The 22,820-nt window shown below is 38.0% G+C and overlaps 1 protein-coding gene across 1 annotated transcript in view; it reads left to right on the forward strand.

Moving 5' to 3' along the window:
• LOC141552723 (ALK tyrosine kinase receptor-like) overlaps positions 1-22,820 on the forward strand; it is an 84,914-nt gene that overhangs the window by 40,071 nt on the left and 22,023 nt on the right. The window contains exon 2 of the mRNA XM_074284746.1: positions 13,191-13,353. Coding sequence (XP_074140847.1) covers positions 13,191-13,353 — 163 coding nt within the window. The remainder of the gene's footprint in view (positions 1-13,190; positions 13,354-22,820) is intronic.

Genomic DNA, 22,820 nt, shown 5'->3' on the forward strand with positions numbered 1-22,820 from the left:
CCAGTGCCAATTGAAAAGTTTTATATATTTCATATAAATTGATTGGGTCTATTTCTGCTAAATACATTATCCACTCACTGTGGAACAACTATTAGAGATAATAGAATTTGTAGCTAGAGCCATTCAGTCATTAAGTTTTGAACATACCCTCCTGGGCATGACGACATCATTGGAGCCAAACTAGGACAAAACTCAAGAAGGCTATTTCCATTGGAACATTGTCCTTAAAATTATGTGTCTTCTTCTAAAGATTGGAGGCAGATGTGTACCTAGGATGGAGGGAACCAGAAGAACTTTGACCCAGAGCACCAAAATTGAGGGGGCACACAAAAACCTAATAATGTCTTCTGAAGAATACAAATAACTGAGTTCCATATCAAGTTGCCAAAAACAATCATTCAAGTATGAAAACTAAAGGATCATGAGCATTTTAATAAAGCTATTTATGAGATTCCATAGTAAACAGTTTGTCTCTAAATAGAAATTTGTACAGGCTTCTGGGGAATGTAGTTCCCAAAGAAAATAACCTGTCTTGCATTCTTAATTACTTCTTATATTATTTCTACTCATGAATTACAAAGTTTTTTTTCAAGTACAAATTTTGAACTGCTTGCCCCTGGTGCTTCATGCTACTTGCCTAGACTCCAAAATTGATAATTATGGCTTAGGTTAAAGTATCTCTCTTTTAGCCCAGATCTTTTCAGATATTCAGGATTCACTGCTGATTTGTCTTCCAATTTCACTAAGTCCATTTCAGGAAAAAAAAAAAAAAAAAAAAAAAAAAGGTGTTTTTGAAAACACCTCATAAAATCCTATCTATTCTCCATCTTCAGAACTGTTTTATACCAGAGATTTTGAATAGATTGAGAAAGGAAAATTTGTCTGATTATAGTTTGGAGTTTTTTCCTCCTTATTTTATTGAACTATACCCATAATTTAATTGATATGGAGGAATTCCATAAGGGCACTCTCTCTACCAATGCAAATTAGAGTATTTGTTCTTCAATTCATAATCTGAGAGACTTGCCTGAAGCTTTAAAAGTCAAAGATTTGTCATGTTTCACATAGTATATTTTAGAATCAGAACTTGAATCCAGATCTTTTCAACTCCAAGGTTGGCCCTTTATCTATTACTTCAGGATGTATCTCAGTCTTAATTTTAGAGGGGAATAAATTCATCACCTTTTCCCCTAAACTCACTCTTTTTGTTCTGTTGAGGGTACCAACATCTTCCTGGTCTTCCAGGTTACTAACTTGGGAATTTTCCAAAACTCTTCTTTGCCCTTCATCCGTATATCCAATCAGTTGCTAAATTTCATTATGTCTGCCTCCTTAAAATACCTCAATTCTGTCCCATTCTCCCTATTCACCCAGCTACCACCCTAAATCAGACTTTTCTCATCTCTGACCTGGTCTCCTTAATTATTTTCCCTACTTCCATCTCTTTACCTTTCAAATCCATTTCCCATACAGCCATCAATAATTTAGTGCAGGGGAAGCTGCCTTGATCTGGAATACTGACGTTCAGTTCCTCATTCGGCCTATGTGGGTAATTTTGGGCAAAGCTAGGATCAGAGATTTAGAGCTAGAAGCCACAGTCGAAATCCCTTATTTTATAAACCCTGTATAAATCCTGAATTTGGCTTGTTTATATATACTTGTTTACCAGCTGCTCCCCTTCCCCATTAGATTGTGAGGTCTCTGTAAGTAGAGATTATCTTTTGCCTTTCTTTGTTTCACCAACACTTAGCATAGTGCCTAGCATGTAATAAATACTTAATAAATACTTGCTCCTTTTCTTTCCTCCCTCCCTCCCTCCTTCCCTCTTTCCTTCCCTCCCTCCTTCCCTCTTTCCTTCCCTCCCTCTTTCATTCCCTTATTCCTCCCTCCCTCTCTCTTTCTTTTCCTCCCTCCCTTCCTCTTTCTTTTCCTCCCTCCCTCCCTCCTTCTTTTCCTCCCTCCCTTCCTCTCTCCTTTCCTTCCTTCCTTCCTTCCTTCCTTCCTTCCTTCCTTCCTTCCTTCCTTCCTTCCTTCCTTCCTTCCTTCCTTCCTTCCTTCCTTCCTTCCTTCCTTCCTTCCTTCCTTCCTTCCTTCCTTCCTTCCTTCCTTCCTTCCTTCCTTCTTCCCTTCCCCTTCACCCTCACATTCCTATGATCCACATTTCCCACCTAAGTACAGGTCATCTTTAGTTCAGATAACTTTTCAAAGAACGTTAAAGCTGAGAGCAACCTTAACAGTCTACAATATAGATAATAAAATTGAGATTCACAAAGTAATGTGATTTACCCAGGATCATAGGATCAGTAAGTGTCAGAGGTAGAACCAGTTCTCTGGATTCTTAAGAGCAGTATATTTTTTACTACTGTATCTTCTCTCTTTATCATTTACCCAAATTGATGTGCTGTTTCAGGAAAAATAAATGCTTAAGGATAATTAATTATTCATGATTGCTCAGTGTGTGTGTGTGTGTGTGTGTGTGTGTGTGTGTGTGTGTGTGTGTGTGTGTGTGTTGTTCAGCATAGCAACAGTCCCAAGAGCTTGGTAAATATAGTGGCCTTTATGCAGGTAACCAGGGAGCGCCATTTAGGAGTCTGAAAGAGGATATATTCATCCATAACTCTAGAGCATGAGGAAAAGTCCCAGATGCCAGGAAGAACATGGCCAACCATGGCATTGGAAAATGTTGGCATAATTATAGCTCACACTTCTATAGTGCTTTTAGATTCACAGAATGTTTACATATGACATCCCATTTGAGCTTCACACCACCCTATAAGCCCCTTATTCTAGGTATAGTACCCCATTATACAGTTGAGGAAACTGAGGCTCAGAGAAGTTTTAAGTCACTTGCCTGGGCCACTCAAATATTAATCATCTGAATATTCAATATTCAGTATCCAACCCTGGATCTTTACAACTCCAAGTATAGCCCTCTATGCATTTTGTCAAGTTGTCTCTGATAAGATAAAAAAATAAAAAAGAATATTGGTCTGGGAGTTAGGAGACCTGGGAATCTGGTGATTGAGCCCGTCCTTATCTTACTGTGCAGATCTAGGAAAGCTTTGTCATCTCTCTGGGATTTATTCTCCTCATGTATATTTGGGAAGATAGAGTTAAGTCAGACATCCCAGCTGAATGACCCTGGCAAGTTTTTAACTTCTCAAACTCAGTTTCCTCATCCATCTGAAAAAAAAAATGCAATACCATCATACCTCCCATAGATATCTACCAGGACACCAAAATCTACCTGGGCATTTTGCCATCTGCCATGCTACTACAAGGATTGCTTCTCTGCTCTGCCCTTTCACCTTCCACTTTTACCATTAATAGAATTAATAGAATAATTTACTGTTAATAGAATTATCCACCTTATGGCTTTTCTCATAATCCTGGGAGCCCTCTGGACCAACACTTCCTTCCCTTGACAAAAACCATCATGTGTATTATTTCACCCATGGGAATGTAGACTATTTCAGGATGGGTACTGTATCACTATCTACCTAGCATGCTGCCTAGAAAGTACTTAATAATTTTTATTCATTCATTTATACTTACAATATCTTTCCAGAAGATAATATTAACAATTGCGAATAAGTATTAAAGGCAGCTAGATGGCACAGTAGAAAGCATTGGACCTAGAGTCAGGAATCTGCCTCAGATACTTATTTAACTGTATGAGTCTGCATAAGTCATTTAACTCCTATTTGCCTCAGTTTCTTCATGTGTAACATAGAGACTGCATTCAGTGACCTCTAAGGTCCTTTCCAACTCTTAGCCTTTTGCCAGGTCACATGTCTAGAAAACCAGAGATCAGTCCATATCATGGAATGTAGTGTCTACTACCACTGTAATTGGGGAAAGCACCTAGATGATGGACTCTTTCCTATTAGAAAGTATTTTTATTGAGTTTCCTTTTTTCCCCCCAAATTTAGTTATTTGAAGAAACAGAATAAGCAAAAAAAGAAAAACAACACAAAACAAAAAAAAGATTATCATGTGCCCAGCTTAACATCAGAGAAGATTCAAAATATATAACAACAAATATACTTTTAAGAAAGTACACACACATATTAGTAGAAGAAATTATATTAATGAGTATTCATCTCTACTTCCTTGTAAATTGTTCTTTTGTTCTCTGCTGTGCACATTATTTACTTTATTCTTTCCCCCTTTCACCCTTTCCCACGACCCCCAAGCAGACTATAGTTAAGAATGCATGTATTTATATATATATATGTAGATATATGCATATATATATGTACATAGACACACACATAGACACACATATAACTCCTTTTTATTTCCCCCATAACTCCTAAGCAAACTACAGTTAAGAAAAGATATATTTGTTCATTAACATATACATATATACGTAGATTCACACACACACACACACACACACACACACATACACACACACACACACACACATTGACAGAGATTCCAAAGAGAATCAGTAGGTCAAAGGACATTTTGGTGTATTATAGGAAGAATTGAATGCAAACTTCATCCCTGACCCTTCTTAACTCTGCAAACCTGAAATAATCACTTAATATTTCAATTTTTTCACCTGTAAAATGGGGATAATAACAATATCCTCTTCAAAAAGACATTGCAAAGATCAAATGAGATCATAAGTATTAAGCCCTTTGGAAATATAAGATGACAGCTATTAAGAGACAGCAGGGAAAGCAATTCTCTTGAGTCTAAGCAAGTGGCATTTTTCTTTCCTAGATATAATAAATACCACATTACAGAGATTAGAAGGTACCTTGTCATCAAAAGATGAGGTTAGAATTTCCTGTGAAATAAAGCACTGAAAAGGCAACCTAGCATAATGGATGATGAATCAGCCAGTTGATCAGCAAGACCCAGCTTCAAGCCCTGATACAGACAATCTGATAGAATGATCCTGGGCAAGACACAACTTTTGGGGTGAGGGCAGATCACTTGCTAAAACCTAGCAGAGCAGAGACTGATCTGCTTTTGCAAAAGGAGTTTCCTTAATGGGAGCTCTTTTTACCAAAGAAAGAACAAATCTAGTCTGAAACAACAATAATAATAACAGCAATAATAATGCTGGGCTCATTGAAAGTGGAAGAAAATCCTATATTTGAGCATCTGAAGACCTGAGTTCAAATCCCAACTTGGATGCCTACCAGGCAGGTTAATGTTTTTTCCCTGAACCTCAGTTTCCTCATCTATCTAATGAGGATAAAAATCAAGTTCCACTACTTCCATGGGTTATTTGTCATGAAGATGGTGCATTATATTAATTTGAGATCTATAGAAATGTAATCTATAAAAACATAGCATCACAAATTCCCAAGAGCCATCCAACCAATCCCTTCATTTTGAAAATGAGAAAACTGAGGTCCAGGAAAGTGAAATGATTTGCCCCCAAGGTCACACAGAATCATGATTTGAATCTAGGTCTTCTTACCCCAGAACCAGAGGTTTCCACCAAACCATTATGACAAAACTACCCAAAAAAGGAAGAATGAATCCCACATCCTCCAACCTCAAACATCCATCTTCCTCTGACTTTCATCCCACACTTACTGGAGGGAACATTTCCCCCATTTGCTTCAGGGAAAGGTTGTATAATAATAAATTCGGGAACTCCGAGCTCAGCATGCCTCGATTAAGGTCATTAAGCTTGCTGTCTCCTCAGCAGGCAGGAGGCTCCTCCATCATCATAAGAGAATGTGCTAAGCATTATTTGTTTGGGAGGGATGCTTTTAATTATAATTCCTCCCCAGATTATTTGGCTCCGCCTGAGATACAATTCTATGTCCCACTTGGCTCTGCTCAGCCCTCAAGGATATCTCCCTCTCCAGCTTCAATGGCCTTTTATGTGCTGAAGGTTCTTCTTGACTTAATATGCAGGTAAAGTAGGACTGACATGGGGGAGGGAAGGACTGTTGAGAAAGCAACCTGAAGGACCCTGGAGGCCATGAGTGACCCCCACTGCTGGCTAATGGTAACTGAACAGGAAAAATAGAATCCTGCAGTAAAATCCTCATGCTAATAATAAACATTCTCAGTTCAAGATTTGCAAAGTGGTTTCCAAATGTTATCTCATGATAACTCTGAGTTCTAAGCTATAGATATCATCCCTATTTTACAGATGAGAAAAATAAGGCTAAGAGTTTCTGTGACTTCCCAAAGTCACCATAGTTCATCATTGTCAGAAATGGAATTTGACCATGGTGTTCTTGGATACTAATCCAGCACTATAATATAGCATGTAGAATCCATTTAATATAGACCTTGTCCAAAGCATGATTCCCCTCTGCATATCTCCCGATACTAATAAATAACAACCCTCTCCACCCCTTTCACCCCTATTCCAAAATAAGAAACTCACTATTGAGCAAATCAGGTCATTCTATTTTGAGGATTGGCATTGTTAGAATGCTCTTCCTTCCACTGAGCAGATGTCTCCCTGGAGGTGACTTCCACCCACTGTCACTCACCATGATAACTCACATTCATATCAAGCTTTAAGGTTCCCTCACAGCCACCCTGTCAGATAGCTCCTATCATTATCACAATAGCATATATTTCTATACTTCAAAAAATCTATGATTTCTGTCACAGAGAGCACCCACTCCACCAAGACACATCACAATCTCTCCCCAGCTTAGTAGGTAGTCTTTGAAAATTTCTTGACCCAAATAATTTATCCCCTGAGTGCCAACAAAGTAATAATTCCTTACAAATTCATCCAGACTGGCTCTTAGAAAGTAGATATCCTGGCCATCACTGGGTCTTGAGGTGTACTTCAAATCACTTAACCTCAGTTTACTTATCTGTACAATGAGGCCATTGTATTAGATAAGCAATTAAAATCTCTTCCTGTTCCAAATCTAAATATATAAGTTGCCAGAATTTACATAATATTTTATGTGGATATCAGACATATGTCCACAGCATAAGCCATAAGGTTTCCCATTTATGAAGTACTTTTGCAGACATAATTTCATTGGATCCTTCTAACAGAGGAACTGAACCTCTATGTAGCCTTCTAATTCTCAGTGACAGATCTTTTGAGGTCTTTTGCAGGGCTGAGATTCAAGAATTTAGGAAACAAGAAATTAGCAAAAGCTTGCATTCTACTTAGAGAAAAATATAAATAAATAGAAGGTATGAATGAAATAATAAATATAAGGGGATTTCAGGGTAGAAGAACACTAACAATTGAGGGGACAAAAGGGATTCAGAAAGATTTTGAAGGGGATGACCCTTGAGCTAAGTCTTAAAGGACCACAGGAATTCTGAGAGGAAAAAATGAGGAAGGCAGTGCATACAAGGAGTCACAAATCTATGCAAATTCATTGAGATGGAAGATGAAGGATTGTGCACAGGGAACAGCTTCTCATTCTTTTTTCCTCTTTCCCCCACTCCTCTTCCTATTTCCCTACCATTTTCTCTTATGGCATCTTCTCTCTTTTATCTTTCTTGTCACCAATATAGTTTCATTTATTTCTTATCTTTGACCCTCTTTGAAACTGCCTCCTCCCTCCCTCATTTATTCTTTATTTATGCAACTACTAAAACCCATAGTTTCATTTAACTGCCTCCTTAACACTTCCAGCTAAAATGTCATTGCCTCTCTGGAGTTATTGGGGAGAGGGAGGGAAGAGAGGGAAAATGAAGAAGAACGAGGGACAAAGAGAAGAAAGAAAGAGAGAGGAGGAAGCTTCCTGCACATATTCCAAAGACTTGGAAGGAAATTTGTTAACAAGCACAAAAAGATCATCCTTGTCTCTAGCAATTCTGAAACTTGCTAGGCCACTGGGTGGATTTGACATCTCCAGTGGGCTCATTTAGGGAGAAAGCACCAGAGAATGAGACATCAATCTCCCTTCAATTTTCTGTAAGGGCTTTTCTAGCTAGTGTGGAAAAGTGTGTTTCCTGCCTTTAGGGCTTTGAAGGGGTCCCAAAGATCACTAGAGACATTATAAGGACCCTGGGTTTCATAGTGAGAATAAATGAGAGTCTTTGAAAAAGATTGATGGAGGACAAGGAATTAATATTTCTTAAAGATATGATTTCATTGGAGTAAAATCCTCCCTTCATTGACATGGGCCATCCACAGATCAATGAACCTGATAGCCAATCTATTGATGGACCCCTCCAAATTTTGAAATGCTGGTCCTTAAATGATAGCCACTGATCCATCCCTACTTCCATACTTAAAACCCATCCCATTTGGTAAAACCATGCAAAGTAGGACTATCTGGCTTAGCTTCAGAAGCCTTAGGGCACTTCCATATCACATAAGGTGCTGGAGTCAGAGCTGAGTGGACAAGCAGGGTTGTTCTGATGATCAAATGAGATAATGATTACAAAGTACATAGCACAGTGCCTGGCACATAGCCCCATATAAATGTTAGCTATTATTATTATCAACATGTTAACCAAAAGGATCCTTAGAGAACATATTTGCAGGTGAGATAAATTGAGGTCCAGTGAGTGAAATGATTTATGTGGAGTCACACAACTATGGAGTAAAAGAGTTGCAAATAGAATCCAGCCCTGCAAAAGGCCCAGGGTCTATGCCAATTAGCCCCCAATTCTAAGCAGGGTCTCTTCTAAAGTAGCTGTAAGTACTACTTGTCTAGGAAATTGAGGCTTTAGCATCTTCAAGTAGCTCAAGGAACTTGTGTTTACTGGGACATGCTCTTTTCTGACTTTTCTGGATTGCCTTCTTTTATTTTCCCATGTTCTACTAAAAGGCAACACAGTTATTCCCATTTGCAGAGTGTTCAATGTTAGTTGTCATAATAATGTTGATGATGTATGGCTGTGATGGGCCCCACAAGTACTGGAATTCCCATTGGTACACATCTACACAGCTCTTGGGTATGATGAGTAGGTGGGGTTTGAAGGTTAAAGAAAAAGACTTGCCCTTAGGTGATCAAATATTTATCTGTTTGTATTAATTAGATTATGAACATAGAGAAGTTTTCCTGAGAGGAATACAAGGTAAATATGAAGTCTCTGAGACCCTGAGAATATCCAATTTACTGGGTATGTTTAAAAAAAAAAAGCTGTAAAGGAACAACGAGGAGATGGAAATTTGATTTGGTAATTAAGGGACAATAAAAGGGTGAGTGAGCCCACATAGAATGCCAGAATGTCAGGCTCTGGAAAGAGAGAGTACATAGTATAAAGTTACCAGGTACTGAGAGGAGAGTAGGCACTAGAGGGACAAAGACTCCAATAATAGAGATGGGAGGACACTAGAGATAAAAATGCCTACTTCATAATGTCCTTAGGCTCTCAGCTGATTTGTTAGAAAACCCAATAACTAATTTTTTTTTACCAGAATTCAAATATGTGAGTGGATAGCTGATAGCTCCCTTTTTAAAATCCAGGTACAGCTATTAAATTAAAGAGCTACAAGAACTTCAGTGTTTCCCAAAGAATGACATCCCCCCTGAGGTAAGAAGGTTACCTAAAATTCTAAACTTAAACGAGGGAACCTAAGTGTTTCCAAACTCTTGGATTACTGCCCTTTTCTTTTCTTTCTTCCCCAGTATGAAACTACTCTTGGAGAGCCATCAACCTCACTTCAATTAAAAACCTTGCTTCCCATTACTATGCCCACTACACACTTGATAACATCTATAACTTTATCTCCTCCTATATTAATTAACCAATAACCTCCAAAACTTTACCTCCTCCTATATTAATTAACCAATGAATCAATAAGCATTTATTAAGTATCTATTGTGTATCAGGTAAGATATTAATCATTACGGCAAAAGTGAAACAGTCAAGAAACTTACATTCTAACAGAAAAGACAACAGGTACTTGTATATGTAAAACAAATACAAAGCAAGTCTGGGGGTAAAGGCATAAGCAGCTGGTGGAGGGGGAGTAGATAAGATTTCAGTCTTAAAGTGGTACTTGAGCTCAGGAAATTAGAAATCTAAGAGACTGAGGTGAAGGTTTAAAAGAATGTTCCTGCATGGCTGGAATGTTCTCCCTTCTCTATTCCATCTACTAGCCTCCTTGGCTTCCTTTAAGTCCCAACTAAAATTCAACTTTTTACAAGAAACTTTCTCTTCCTCCCTAAATTCCTATGCCTTATCCTGTATGTAACTTGTGTTGTGTATATTTATTTGCATGTTCTCTTACTCACTAAACTGAAAGATCCTAGAAAGCAATGGTTATTTTTTTTTGCCTCTCTTTTGTATCCCCAGCTCTTAGCACTTAGCACTAAGTGCCTGGCACTCAGTAGGTATTTAACAAATGTTTATTGCTTAATTAGTTGATATGAATAAAATAATATTAATAAGGATGAAAAGGGAGGATGAAATCCATTTTGAAAGACTTTGAAAGGCAAACACATGAATTTATATTTAATTTTGGAGGTAATAGGGAACTACTAGAATTTATTGAGTAGGATAGTGACATACTCAGATCTACTGCTATTGTTGTTGTTGTTTGTCCTTTATTCTCAAAAATGACCATGACTTAAGAAGCGATGCCATGACATCCAAGTGAGTTTGATTTAAGTGAGGGTAGGTTTTGCAAAATTACCAGCTTTATTCTCCCCTGCAAGAGAGACTAGGTCCAATGGCAAGATATAAATCAGGACCACTAGACATGGCCTTGGATGCAGTGGGAGATCTTGGTCTTTTTTCAGAGCTACTATACATATTAGGAGAGTCATCATAGTGGTTGTATGAAGGATAGATTGGAGTGGGAGGAGTGGAGATTTGAGGTGAGATCAATGGAGAAACTAATGCAGTAGTATGGGAAAGAGATGATACAGACCCAAACCTGCATGTTGGCTATGTTCTTTCTGTGACTGGAGAGAAAGGGATAAGTGTAAGATTGTTGTAGAAACAGAAATGACAAAAATTTGCAATTGCTTGAATATTGGGGTGTGAGTGAGGAGTCAAAGATGACTCTAAGGTTTTAAATTTATGGCACTAGAGGAATGGTAAAGCTCTCAACACAAAAAGTAAAGTTCAGAAGAAGAATGGGATAATGGTGGGGGATTGTGATTTTTTCCAGGGTCATACAGCTAATAAATGTTTGAGAGACTAGAACTCAGGTATATCTGTTCCAAGTCCAATGTCCTATCCAGTAAGCCATCCTGCCTCTCACCATCTAGTCCAATTCTTTCATCTAACATATGGGAAAACTGAGGTCCAGAGATATTAAAGTAAACTCATACCACCACTTTCTAGTCAGTGACTACATCCTACACTGTTCCTGTGCTTTGGCTATCCATTTGATTCAGTAGATTAGGAATGCCTAATAATGTCCAACCCAAGAGAATTAATATCAGCTTGGTCCTTGTGTTGAGGGCGGTAGCCCCTTGATATTCCTTGTTTGATCTCCAACTTCCTTTGGGACTTGGACCTTTGATACAAGATCTGGTCAAACTAGTTTGGGCTATCTGAGCTGGCCAAGGTTTTACAGCCCCCATTCTAATCTGCTCAGATAGACTTCTGTCTGTCCCCAAAAGATAACAAGAGAATCCTTATCTTATTTACATCATTCTCAGGCTGAATGATTGTGCTCTTGTATAAAAGAGAGAACTCAAAAATCTACTCTTTGCAAAATGGGCCTTGTACCATGCAGCCATTTTGCCCATCGTCTCTCCGGTGTTTCCATTCTAATCAATAAAGACTATGTTTCCATACAGCATTAAGTAGCAAATTCATTTGCTGCCGAACCCACCCTTGGTTACTTTGGGGAAGGAAGGAGAGAGAGAAAGCAACTGACCCATCTCTGTTTAGACCACAGTTTACTCCTCATCATTTACTCCTCATCACTTGCTTCTTCCAAATTCTTCCCTGTCCTTGCCACCCATGAGCTCTTTTCTCTTGATCTTACAAAAGTGTTAATAACATTGGTTGAACTCAATGCTCCTATTATTCCAAGTACATTGGTGTGGGGAGCAAGAGGTAAAGGGGAAGTAAGGATAAAGAAAAGGAAGTGAAAGAAAATGAGAGAGAAGAAAGGGAAGAGGAAGAAGAGGAGGAAGAGGAGACAGGGAATATTCAGAGCAGGAGACAAGAACCAAAGTTTAAATTATAGTAAACTGTGGTACAGTAACATGAATCTAGAGCACTAGGATTAAAGCTATGGATGGTCATGAGCACCACTGGCCTTTTGAAAGTAACTAGATCTGGGGCAGAACATGGGCACAAAATAAAATGCCTAGCAGAGATAATTGGCTTTATGCTCCCAACAACTGCCTGTGGTGATGTTGGTTTCTCCCATTACCTTTATTTTACTGTTTTAATCTTTTTCCAATTAAGGGAGTTAGCAGTGCAAGTACTACAGCTTTAGGTACAGCTTGGATATGGTTGTGATTGAGTTTCTGTCCCATATTGAATTCTGTGTAAGGTGCAATGAGCATAGTCCCTGCCTCAGGGAGAGGAGAAATGAAGTAGAAAGAGATTAAAGACAAAGCAACATTTTACTATTGTTATTATCATTATTAAAACAATCAGATCAATTAAGATAGGATCAGAGGGTTTAGAACTAGAAGAAACTCCTTCATTTTTCTAGACGAGGAACCTCAGACACAAAAGGGGTGAAATAGCTTCTGCAAGACCAAATGATAGCAGAGTTGGACGTCTATCCCTTGCTTGCAGAGGGAGGGGCTCAGGGCTCAGAAACATAGATCTTAATAATGTCAGGCTGAATTGATATGTTCTCCTGAATTGGATGGATTGCGTTTTGTTTGTTTTTTACATTTTGTCACAAGAGATAATTCACTGTGTAGAAGGGAAAGGAGGGATATATTCAGAAATGAACGTGATGTGAGATAAAATATATCATAGAATTTTTGAGTTACTGAGCCAGAATTTAAACTTACCATTTTATGATTTTCAAGAAAATGTTTTTTCCCATTATAAAACAATGCCTTTTTTTCCTCATAATATAAACAATACAGGAAAAAGGCGTGGGGTGGGGATGGTCAGGGAAGACTCCTTAGAGGAGGTGCTTAAGGAAGGGCTTCACAGGGGCCTGCAAAGAGAGACTATGGTGAAATACACTCTAAGCGAAGGAATAGAGAGAAACCTGGCTGTGCGCAGGGCTCCCCCTGGTGGCCACACATGGGAGTTTTCACCTTCCTCAAGAGAACCTGAAGAGGAAAAATAAAAACGTCCCTTTGATTGATTCTCCTTTTTCTTGTCTTTTATTACAGTTCACTGGCTGTTCACCACTTGTGGAGCCAGCGGGCCCCAGGGCCCTACACAGACCCAGTGCAACAACGCCTACAGGAATTCCAATCTGAGTGTGGTCGTGGGCAACGAGGGCGCCCTGAAGGGCGTGCAGATCTGGAGAGTGCCAGCCACTGACACATACAGGTTGTGTGTGTGCGTGTGTGTGTGTGGGGGGGGCTGCATGCACTCAGAGGCAGAAGAAATGATCACAGCATTTCTAACTAGGATTGAAGAGGGAAGAGGGAGACCCAGTGCAACCATCTCTGCAGGAATTGTGGGCAGCGAGGGTGCCCTGAGGGTCGGGCAGATAGGGGAGTGCCAGCCACTGACACATCCAGGGGGATCTGTGGCTGTGGAGAAGATGTTGAGGGGCAAATGAAAGGATGCTCCAAACAGTTCTAACTGCAATGGAGGAAGGAAGAAGGCTGACAGGTAGCACAACCTGCCTTTTTTGCATGGAATTTGAGCCCTCTTCTGCATGGAAAGTCATCAAAAGTCTTCTTTAAGCACCTGCTGTATGCAGAGGGTTGTGCGGGACACAGCAGGAGGATAACCTCATGCTGCCAACAATCCAAGAGGGCAATAATACAAAACTGCTGATAGTATAGTATTTTATCTACATAACCCTTTATGCTTTATAGATGACTTTATTCACAAGCTGGGTTCTTTGAATATTGTTACACCCATTTTTCAGATAAATATGGAAAGCTCAAAAGGGATGTCATGGTTACAGGATTAACTTGAGACAGAGGCATTCTATCACAACCACTCTTCTCATGCCAAATCCAACACTCTCTGAGATCCTCAATAAACTGAGATTTCTTCCATTATATCCCATTGTTTCTCCTGCATCCTAAGTGTATACATACATAGATAGGAAGGCACACATATATTTATATGTATATATGTACATGTATAAATATGCATGTGTACATGGGACATTTGCGTGAAAAACTCCCTGTGTGAAAATTCCCTCCACTAATGCAGCTGGGAAGTTCTATAAATTATAATCTTAGAGAATTGCCCAGGATGATGTAACTGAGGGTCACACAGGTGAGATGTTTCAGAGGCAAGGGCTGAAAAATTGCTACATTTATATGGTGCTTACTTTGTGCCAGGCACGGTGCCAAGTGCTTTGTAATTATTATCTCACAATAACCCTAACAGGTAGGTGCAATGCTCATCCCACTTTAGAGACTGAGGAAACAGGTCAATAGCAGTTAAGTGATTTGCCCAGAGTCACACAACCAGCAAATGGCTGAGGCAAGATTTGAATCAGGTCTTCCTGCTCCATGCCCAGAGCTCTGTCCCTTGCACCAGCTCACTACCTTTCTTGTCTTCAAGGCTAGCCTTCTTTCCATTACGCCATATTGGCTCTCAATATAAAATTATATAATATAGTAATGACAGCAGTAGATTGTGGTTGCTCTTCTCTACTAGCTCCCCACGCATAGGTCATTCATTCGCTGAGCTATATTAAGCAACCTGCTCTCTGCAGAGCACCCAGAAACACACAAAGACATGATTACATGAGACCTGATCTCATGGAGTATACAATGTAGCAAGGGAATAAAGCATATACCTGAAACACACAAAGACATGATTACATGAACTCTGCTCTCATGGAGAATACAATGTAGCAAGGGAATACAGCATATACCTGAAAGACACAAAGACATGATTACATGAGCCTTGCTCTCATGGAGAATACAATGTAGCAAGGGAATACGGCATATACACAGAGATACAATACAATAGCTATACAGTAACTATAGAAGTTTCCAAAGTGAATGTGGCTGCCACTTAAGCTCCTAAAACAGGAAGCCTGCCTTGGGACGAATAAGGAGAGAAAATACACTTCTGAATAGTCACAAGAGATGATGAAGATCAGGGGAGGATTTATGGAGGGGGTGACCTTGGAGTTAGGCTTTGAATGACAAGTAGGGAATATTAAAGAGCAGACATGGAGGAAAAGACATTCCAGGTGCAGGAAATGATATGAAGGGAAGCATTGTTAGAAGAAGCCCCAGGAGCCAAGAAGTCCAACCCCTTTCTCTTACAGATAAGAAAGAGAAAGAAGTTTAACTGATTTCCCCAACATTCCACAGGTAGAAAATGTCAAACGTGGGCTTTGAATCCAGGCTCTGTGACTCCAGAGTGAGGACTTATTTCAATACATCTCAGTATCAATTTACTGGAACTGCTGTCATTGTGTTGTTTTCAGTCATATCCAATGCTTCAAGACCCTATTTGAGATTTGCCATTTCCTTCTCCAGTTGATTTGACAGAGGCAAAGAGTTAAGTGAATTGTCCAAAGTCTTATAGCTAGTAAGTGTCTGAGGCCAGATTTGAACTCAGGAAGATGAATTTTAATGACTATGAACATTATGTACTGCACCAATCAGTGGCGATAACTCTCCTGGAGTTACTCTGTATAAAAGGGAGAAGTATGGAAAGGGAGGTTGGCAACAGATTATAGATAACTTTAAAAATTAAACTGAGAAATACAGTTCCTCTAATAAGCCATGACGGATAATAAGGATTGTGGTTTTGAGCAAAGGAGTAACACAGTCATATTTGAGCATAGAGAAAGAACAATCTTGTAGAAGAATAAAGAAAGGATTACTTCTGTAGAGGCCAGAAATCAGAAAAAAAAAACAATTCTAGAACAAAGAAACTGTCAAAGTCTAAGTGAATGGAGATAGAGGGAAGCCAGAGTGGAGAGGAAGGTCCACTAAGAACTAGCAACTGATGTGGATATGAGAACTGAAGCATCAGTGACAAAGGCTTCAAGCATGGGCAGCTGAGTGAATAGTGGTGGTACCAGCCATAGAATAGGAGTCAGTACCTGCTTCTGTCTTCAGCCAAGCAGAGGTTCCTGGTCCTTCATCACCTTCTATCTAAGTGTGGTTAAGTTATTTCTTTTCTACAAGTTTCATTTTTTCTATCTGTAAAATTAAAGGATTTAACTAGTTACCCCCAGGGATTCCATCCAACTCTGAATCTACTTTCTGATGAGGTTAACAACTTAGATCCTAGATTTGATGAAAAAGAGGTACATATGGTCCTTTGTAAGAGAATCTACCGTAGATTTATAAGAACAAAAGGCAACCTAACTAGGGTTGTGGACTAAGCTATCTCTCTAGTAGAATAAATGAGCTTTTCATTGAGCTTCCAAAGTCTCTTCTTTGGGCATCATTATGGAGAATGGCATAAGGGTAACAAGGTTGGTACAGTGCTGGGCCTGGAGTCAAGCAGACATCTTTCTGAGTCAAAATCGAGTTTCAGACAGTGACTAGCTGTGTGACTCTGGGCAAATTAATTACCCCTTTTAACTCAGTTTTCTCATCTGTAAAATGAGCTGGAAAAGGAAATAGTAAACCATTCACAGCATCTTTGACAACAAATGGGGTCACGAAGATTTGAACATGACTGAAAACAACTGAACAACAGCTACAACAATGGGCAGTGACAAGTACCTCTCCAGATCTGAACATGGCTTTGCATTGAGCCAGCAATATTTCCTACCCCATCCCTCCTGTCTCCATTGGGCAATGGTAGTCAGTCCATCAAATGTTGTGTTAAGTGTTTACTATGTGCCAGTTACAGTGCTAAGCACAAAGGAAGCAAAACCAGAATTAGAGATACATGATAGAGGATCATGGAAATTTTGATTTCAGGATCAAGTTCACATTATAAGGGTTTGTGGGATACTGTGTCACTGAGGGGACCCTGCTTTCACTACTGAAGCATATTCCTATCCAGTTTCTAATAATAGATAATTTTTTCTTAGTTCAAAGAAGTAACTCTAGACTAGCAAATAAACATTTATTAAGCATGTTAAGTATTAATTAAGTATATTAACTTTGTTCTAGCTAGGGCAGCTAGATGGTGCAGGCCTGGAGTCAGGAATACTCACCTTCCTGAATTCAATTCTAGCCACAGATACTAGTAGTATGACCCTGGGTAAGTCATTTCCCCCTCCTTGCCTCAGTTTCCTCCACTGTAAAATGAGCTATAGAAGGAAATGGAAAACAACTCCAGTATCTTTGTCAAGAAAACTCCAAATGAGTTCATTGAAGAGTCAAAAGTTAAAAAAAAATATTGAAAAGCAACAATAAATGTTCCTGTGTTAAGCTGTTGGGCATAAATATACAAGCAAAAGGAAAAATGGCCCATACCCTTAAGGACCTTACATTCAAGTTGTTCTGCTCAGTATGTCAGCTTCTGCCTTCCATTTAGCTTTCACTAACACTCCACCCCACCAATTCCACCACCTTCAGCTTCCTGCTACTCTCTTCTATCTGTCCCTAACTGGTTCAATTATAAGAGTATGTGAAACTATATGTCACTCCAGAGAAGTCAATTCTACCCTATTCATTTTTCCTGATCTCTTTGCTATAGCATTGTAGATTGAGCCAAGATCTCTGCTTCCCAGCTCTAGTTTTGTCATTGCCTTAATACATATGCTTGCTAAAGTGTAAGAGAACACTGACTTCTTAAGGATGTACAAGTGCTCCATCAGTTCTGCTGCAGAGAAAACTAAATGTTTATCTATTATTCTTACTCTAACAACAAAGGCAACAATACCTTTAGTGTGGCATAAAAGTACCCCATAGATAATTGGTCTAAGTCAGATAAAGCAAGGTTAAAAAAAAAAACAAAAACACAAGAATGTAGAGTCAAAAGTCAAAAAGACTTAAGTCAAATCCCACCCATGACACTTACCTATCTGGGTAATACCTTTGGGTAAAGTATTTAACTTCCTTTCACCTCTGTTTTCTCATCTGTAAAATGGTGGTTGAACCAGCCAGTCTCTGCTTCTTACAGTTCTAATCTATATTTGTGGTCCTATAAATTGAATGACTAAGAACTACAGAGAACAGTTTACAATTCAATTCGATTATGCAAATATTTATTGAATGAATGAAAAAGCATTTACTAAGTGCATACTGATTGCAAAGCAGTGTGCTCAGTTCTGGAGATGCAAATAAAAAATCAGGACAATCCCTCCTCTCAAGGACTTCATATTCTAAAAAAAGGGGAGACAGCACAATGCTTTAGATGGTGGGCTCTTTTTTTCCTTTTTTGTTTGTTTTTTATTTAAGAAAAAGAAAAACAGAAAAGGAATACAGAGCAAAATAAAACAAAACAAAAGAGAACATTGTCATGTGCCCAGCTAAATGTCAGGGAGAATTCAAAATATATAACAATAAATTACCAGTTCAAGAAAGTGTGTGTGTGTGTGTGTGTGTGTGTGTGTGTGTGTGTGTGTATGTAGAAGAAATTATAGTCATGTGTCCATCTTTTCTTTACTTCTTCATAAATTATTCTTTTGTTTTCTGCTGTGTACCTTTTTTACTTTTTTTTCTTTTTTCCCCTTTCATCCCACTCCCAACCCCTAAATAGACTATATTTAACAAAGGATATATTTATGTATACATATATAGATTTATACATACACATATATACCCTGTCCCTCCCCCTACCTACACACACATATCTTTCCTATCCCTACTAATTCTGCTTTAATTCTGCTCCTTGTTTTGCTATAAGTTAACCTCTCCCCACCCATGGATCCTCCCTTGTCTTCTTCCCTGACACTTTGCTACCCCCTCCACCCATTCTTCACCCTTTATTTCTTAAAGATTTTGGAAGTACTGTACCCTTCATGATATATATGTAACCCATTTAAGCCTATTTAACCCATTCACGATATGAGTATTTTTCAGAAGTAGGAGCCCTTCTCTCCATCACCCCCTGATGTTTCTGTGTCTATAGCATGTAGGCTCTTGGGAGTAGTAAATGTTCTGAAAGTCAGGTGAAAAGGACCAGTGGCTCTTAGGTACACATGACAAAGCAGATTTTTAAAAATCATTTCCCCTGATAAAAGCCTATCTATTTCTGATGTTGATCCATGCCCCAACAACTCTGGCATTGGGAACTTCTGGGTATTTGCTCATCAGGGCTTCTGAGGAATTTGGAAGTTTTTTGCATATCCTATATTAGCCTGGTCACATCTCTGCAAGAGTTGTGTCCCTTGGATATTGGCTAAAGGGATTGGAGTTAACGGGGAACTGTTTTTACTGAATGATATCTGGATCCTAGACCGTATTGACAAGACTCTAAGGCATGGTGGTGGTGAACATGCCTAGAACATATTACCATTGTTTTTCCCTCATGTTGCCCTGGTACTTCAGGCAGACTGAAGTAAGTAGTACGATACCAGTTCAGATAGACTGTTGGGACTTACTTGTCGCAGTAGTGGTGGGTGATCCTCATTGATGTTGGTGGTAGTGCAGATGGCAACACCCTTCTCTGAGAATTTGCTTCCCTGAATGATGGCTGGTGACATAAATGGGTTGTGTGATGTATAAGGTATCATCTTGGGCTCTCCAAGAGATACAAAGAAAATTAAAAAACAGTCCTTACCCACAAAAAAGCTTTACAATCATCAGAATGGATAGAAAGAGTACTAGGTCGGGAAGCAGAACCTAGGGTCAAATCCCCCCTGATGCTTATTGCTTAGATGACTTTAGGTAAAAATCATCTAATTTTTTAAATATTAGCTTTTTATTTTCAAAATTTCAATATTCACCCTTGCAAAATCTTGTGTTCCAAATTTTTCTCCCTCCCTTAGACAGCAAGTAAGTCAATATAGTAAATATATATAATTTTTCTATACATATTTTCACATTTATCATGCTGCACAAGAAAAATCAGGTCAAAGAGGGGAAAATGAGGGGGGAAAAGCAAGCAAACAGCAACAAAAAAGATGAAAAACCACATGGTGATCCACATTCAAACCCCACAGCCCTTTCTCTGGGTGCAGATGACTCTCTCCATTACAAAATCATTGGAATTGACCTGAATTGACCTGAATCCCCTCATTGTTGAAAAGTGGCATGTCCATCAGAATTGATCATCACATAATCTTGTTGTTGCTGTATTCAGTGATCTCCTAATTCTACTCACTTCACTTAGCATCAGATCATGTCTCTCCAGACATTTCTGAAATCATCCTGCTGATAGTTTCTTTTAGAACAATAATATTCCATAACATTCATATATCATAACTTATTTAGCCATTCTCTAACTGATGGACATTTACTCAGTTTCCAATTCTTTGCCCCTACTTATAGGTCTGCTAAAAACATCTTTGCATATGTGGGTCCTTTTCTCTTTTTTATAATTTCTTTGGGATATAGACCCAGTAGAGACCCTATTGGATCAAAGGTATTCACAGTTTGATAGCCCTTGGGCATAGATGCAGATTTTTTTCTCCAAAATGGTTAGATCAGTTCACAACTCCACCAACAATGTATTAATGTCCCAGTTTTCCCATATCCCCTCCAACATTTATCATCATCATCATTATTATTATTGGTGAGCCAATTGGGGTTAACTGACTTGCTGAGGGTCACACAGCTAGTAAGTATTAAGTATCTTATACTGGATTTGAACTTAGGTCCTTCTGACTTCAAGGATGATGCTCTATCCACTATGTTATCTAGCTGCCCCTATTTATCATTATCTTTTCCTGACATCTTAGCCAATCTGATAGGTGTGTAGTGGTATCTTAGAGTTGTCTTAATTTGAATTTCTCTGATCAATAGTGATTTAGAGAATTTTTTTCATATGACTAGAAATGGTTTTAATTTCTTCATCTGAAAATATCCTTGACTATTTATCAATTGGAGAATGGCTTGTATTCTTAAAAATTTGAATCAATTCTCTATGTATTTTTAAAATGAGGCCTTTTTCAGAACCCTTGGATCAAATATTTTCTCACTTTACTGCTTCCTTTCTAATCTTGTCTGCATTAGTTTTGTTTGTACAAAATCTTTTTTAATTTAATATAACCAAAATTATCCATTTTGCATTTCATACCATACTCTAGTTCTTCTTTGGCCATAAATTCCTTCCCTCTCCACAAATCTTGCGTATAGTATCACTCTTTATGTCTAAATCATGAACCCATTTTGACCTTGTCTTGGTATAGGGTGTTAGGTGTTGATCAGTGTCTAGTTTCTATCATACTATTTTCCCATTTTCTCAGAAATTTTTGTCAAATCGTGATTTCTTATCCCAAAAGTTGGGGTCTTTGGATTTATCAAACACTAGATTACTCTAGTTATTGACTATTGTATGTTGTGAACCTAACCTATTCCACTGATCAACTGCTCTGTTTTTTAGCCAGGACCAAATCGTTTTGATAACTTCTGCTTTATAATATAGTTTTAGCTCTGGTATACTAGGCAGCTTTTATTTTCATTTTTTTTTTCATTAATTCCATTGAAATTCTTGACATTTTGTTCATCCAGATGAACTTTGTTATTATTTTTTCTAGCTCTATAGAGTAGTTTCTTGGCAGTAGAATTGTTGTTTTTATTATATTAGCTCAATCTACCCATGAATACTTGATATTCTTCCTATTACTTAGATATGACTTTATTTATGTGGCAAGTGTTTTATAATTGTGTTCTTATATTTTATATTATACTAATTTCAAATGAAATTTTTCTTTGTATCTCTTGATGATAGACTTTGTTGGTAATAGATAGAAATGCTGATAGTTTATGTGGATTTATTTTGTAGCCTGCAACTTTGCTAAAGTTGTTAATTGTTTCTGATACTTTTTTAGTTGATCCTCTAGGATTCTCTAAGTATATATCATATCATCTATGAAAATGATAATTTGGTTTCTTCATTATCTACTCTAATCCATTTATTTTTCTTCTCTTATTGGCAACGCTCAACATTTCTAATACAATATTTAATAGTAATGGTGATAATGGACAACTTTGTTTCACCTCTGATCTTATTAGGAATGCTTCTAGGTTATCCCCATTACATATAATGCTTGCCAATGGTTTTAGATAGATGCTATGGATCATTTTAAGGAAAACTCCATTTATTCCTATGCTCTCTAGTGTTTTTAATAGGAATAGATTTTGGATTTTGTCATATGCTTTTTCTGCATTTTTTCTGATTTCTGTTAGTTTTGTTATTAAAACGGTCAATTATGCCAACTAATATTGAACTAGTCCTGCATTCCTAGAATAAATCCTATTTGGTCATGATGTATTGTCCTGATGATAACTTGCTGTAATCTCTTTGTAATGTTTTATTTAAGATTTTTTACAGCAATATTCATTAGGGAAATTGGATTTAACTTTCTTGTTTTGACCCTACCTAATTAGGTATTAGCACCATATTTGTGTCATAAAAGGAATTTTGTAGAACTCCTTCTTTCCCTATTTTCCCAAATAGTTTGTATAGTATTAGAATCAATTGTTCCTTAAATGTTTGGTATAATTCATTTGTAAATCCATAAACCTCTGGAAATTTTTTTCTTAGGAAGTTCATTAATATCTTGTTCAATTTTTTTTCTAAAATGGGACTACTTTAGTTATTTATTTCCTCCTCTGTTAATATGAAAAATCTATATTTTTGTAATCATTCATTTCAGTTAGATTATCAGATTTATTGGCATATAGATGAGTAAAATAGCTCCTAATTATTGCTCTGATTTCTTCTTCCTTGGTGGAAATTTCTTCCTTATTGGTATTATTTTTGATGCTAGCAATTTGATTTTCTTCTTTCCTTTT

This window comes from Sminthopsis crassicaudata, chromosome 2 (genome assembly GCF_048593235.1).
Source record: "Sminthopsis crassicaudata isolate SCR6 chromosome 2, ASM4859323v1, whole genome shotgun sequence".
In the NCBI taxonomy this organism is placed as follows: Eukaryota; Metazoa; Chordata; class Mammalia; order Dasyuromorphia; family Dasyuridae; genus Sminthopsis; species Sminthopsis crassicaudata.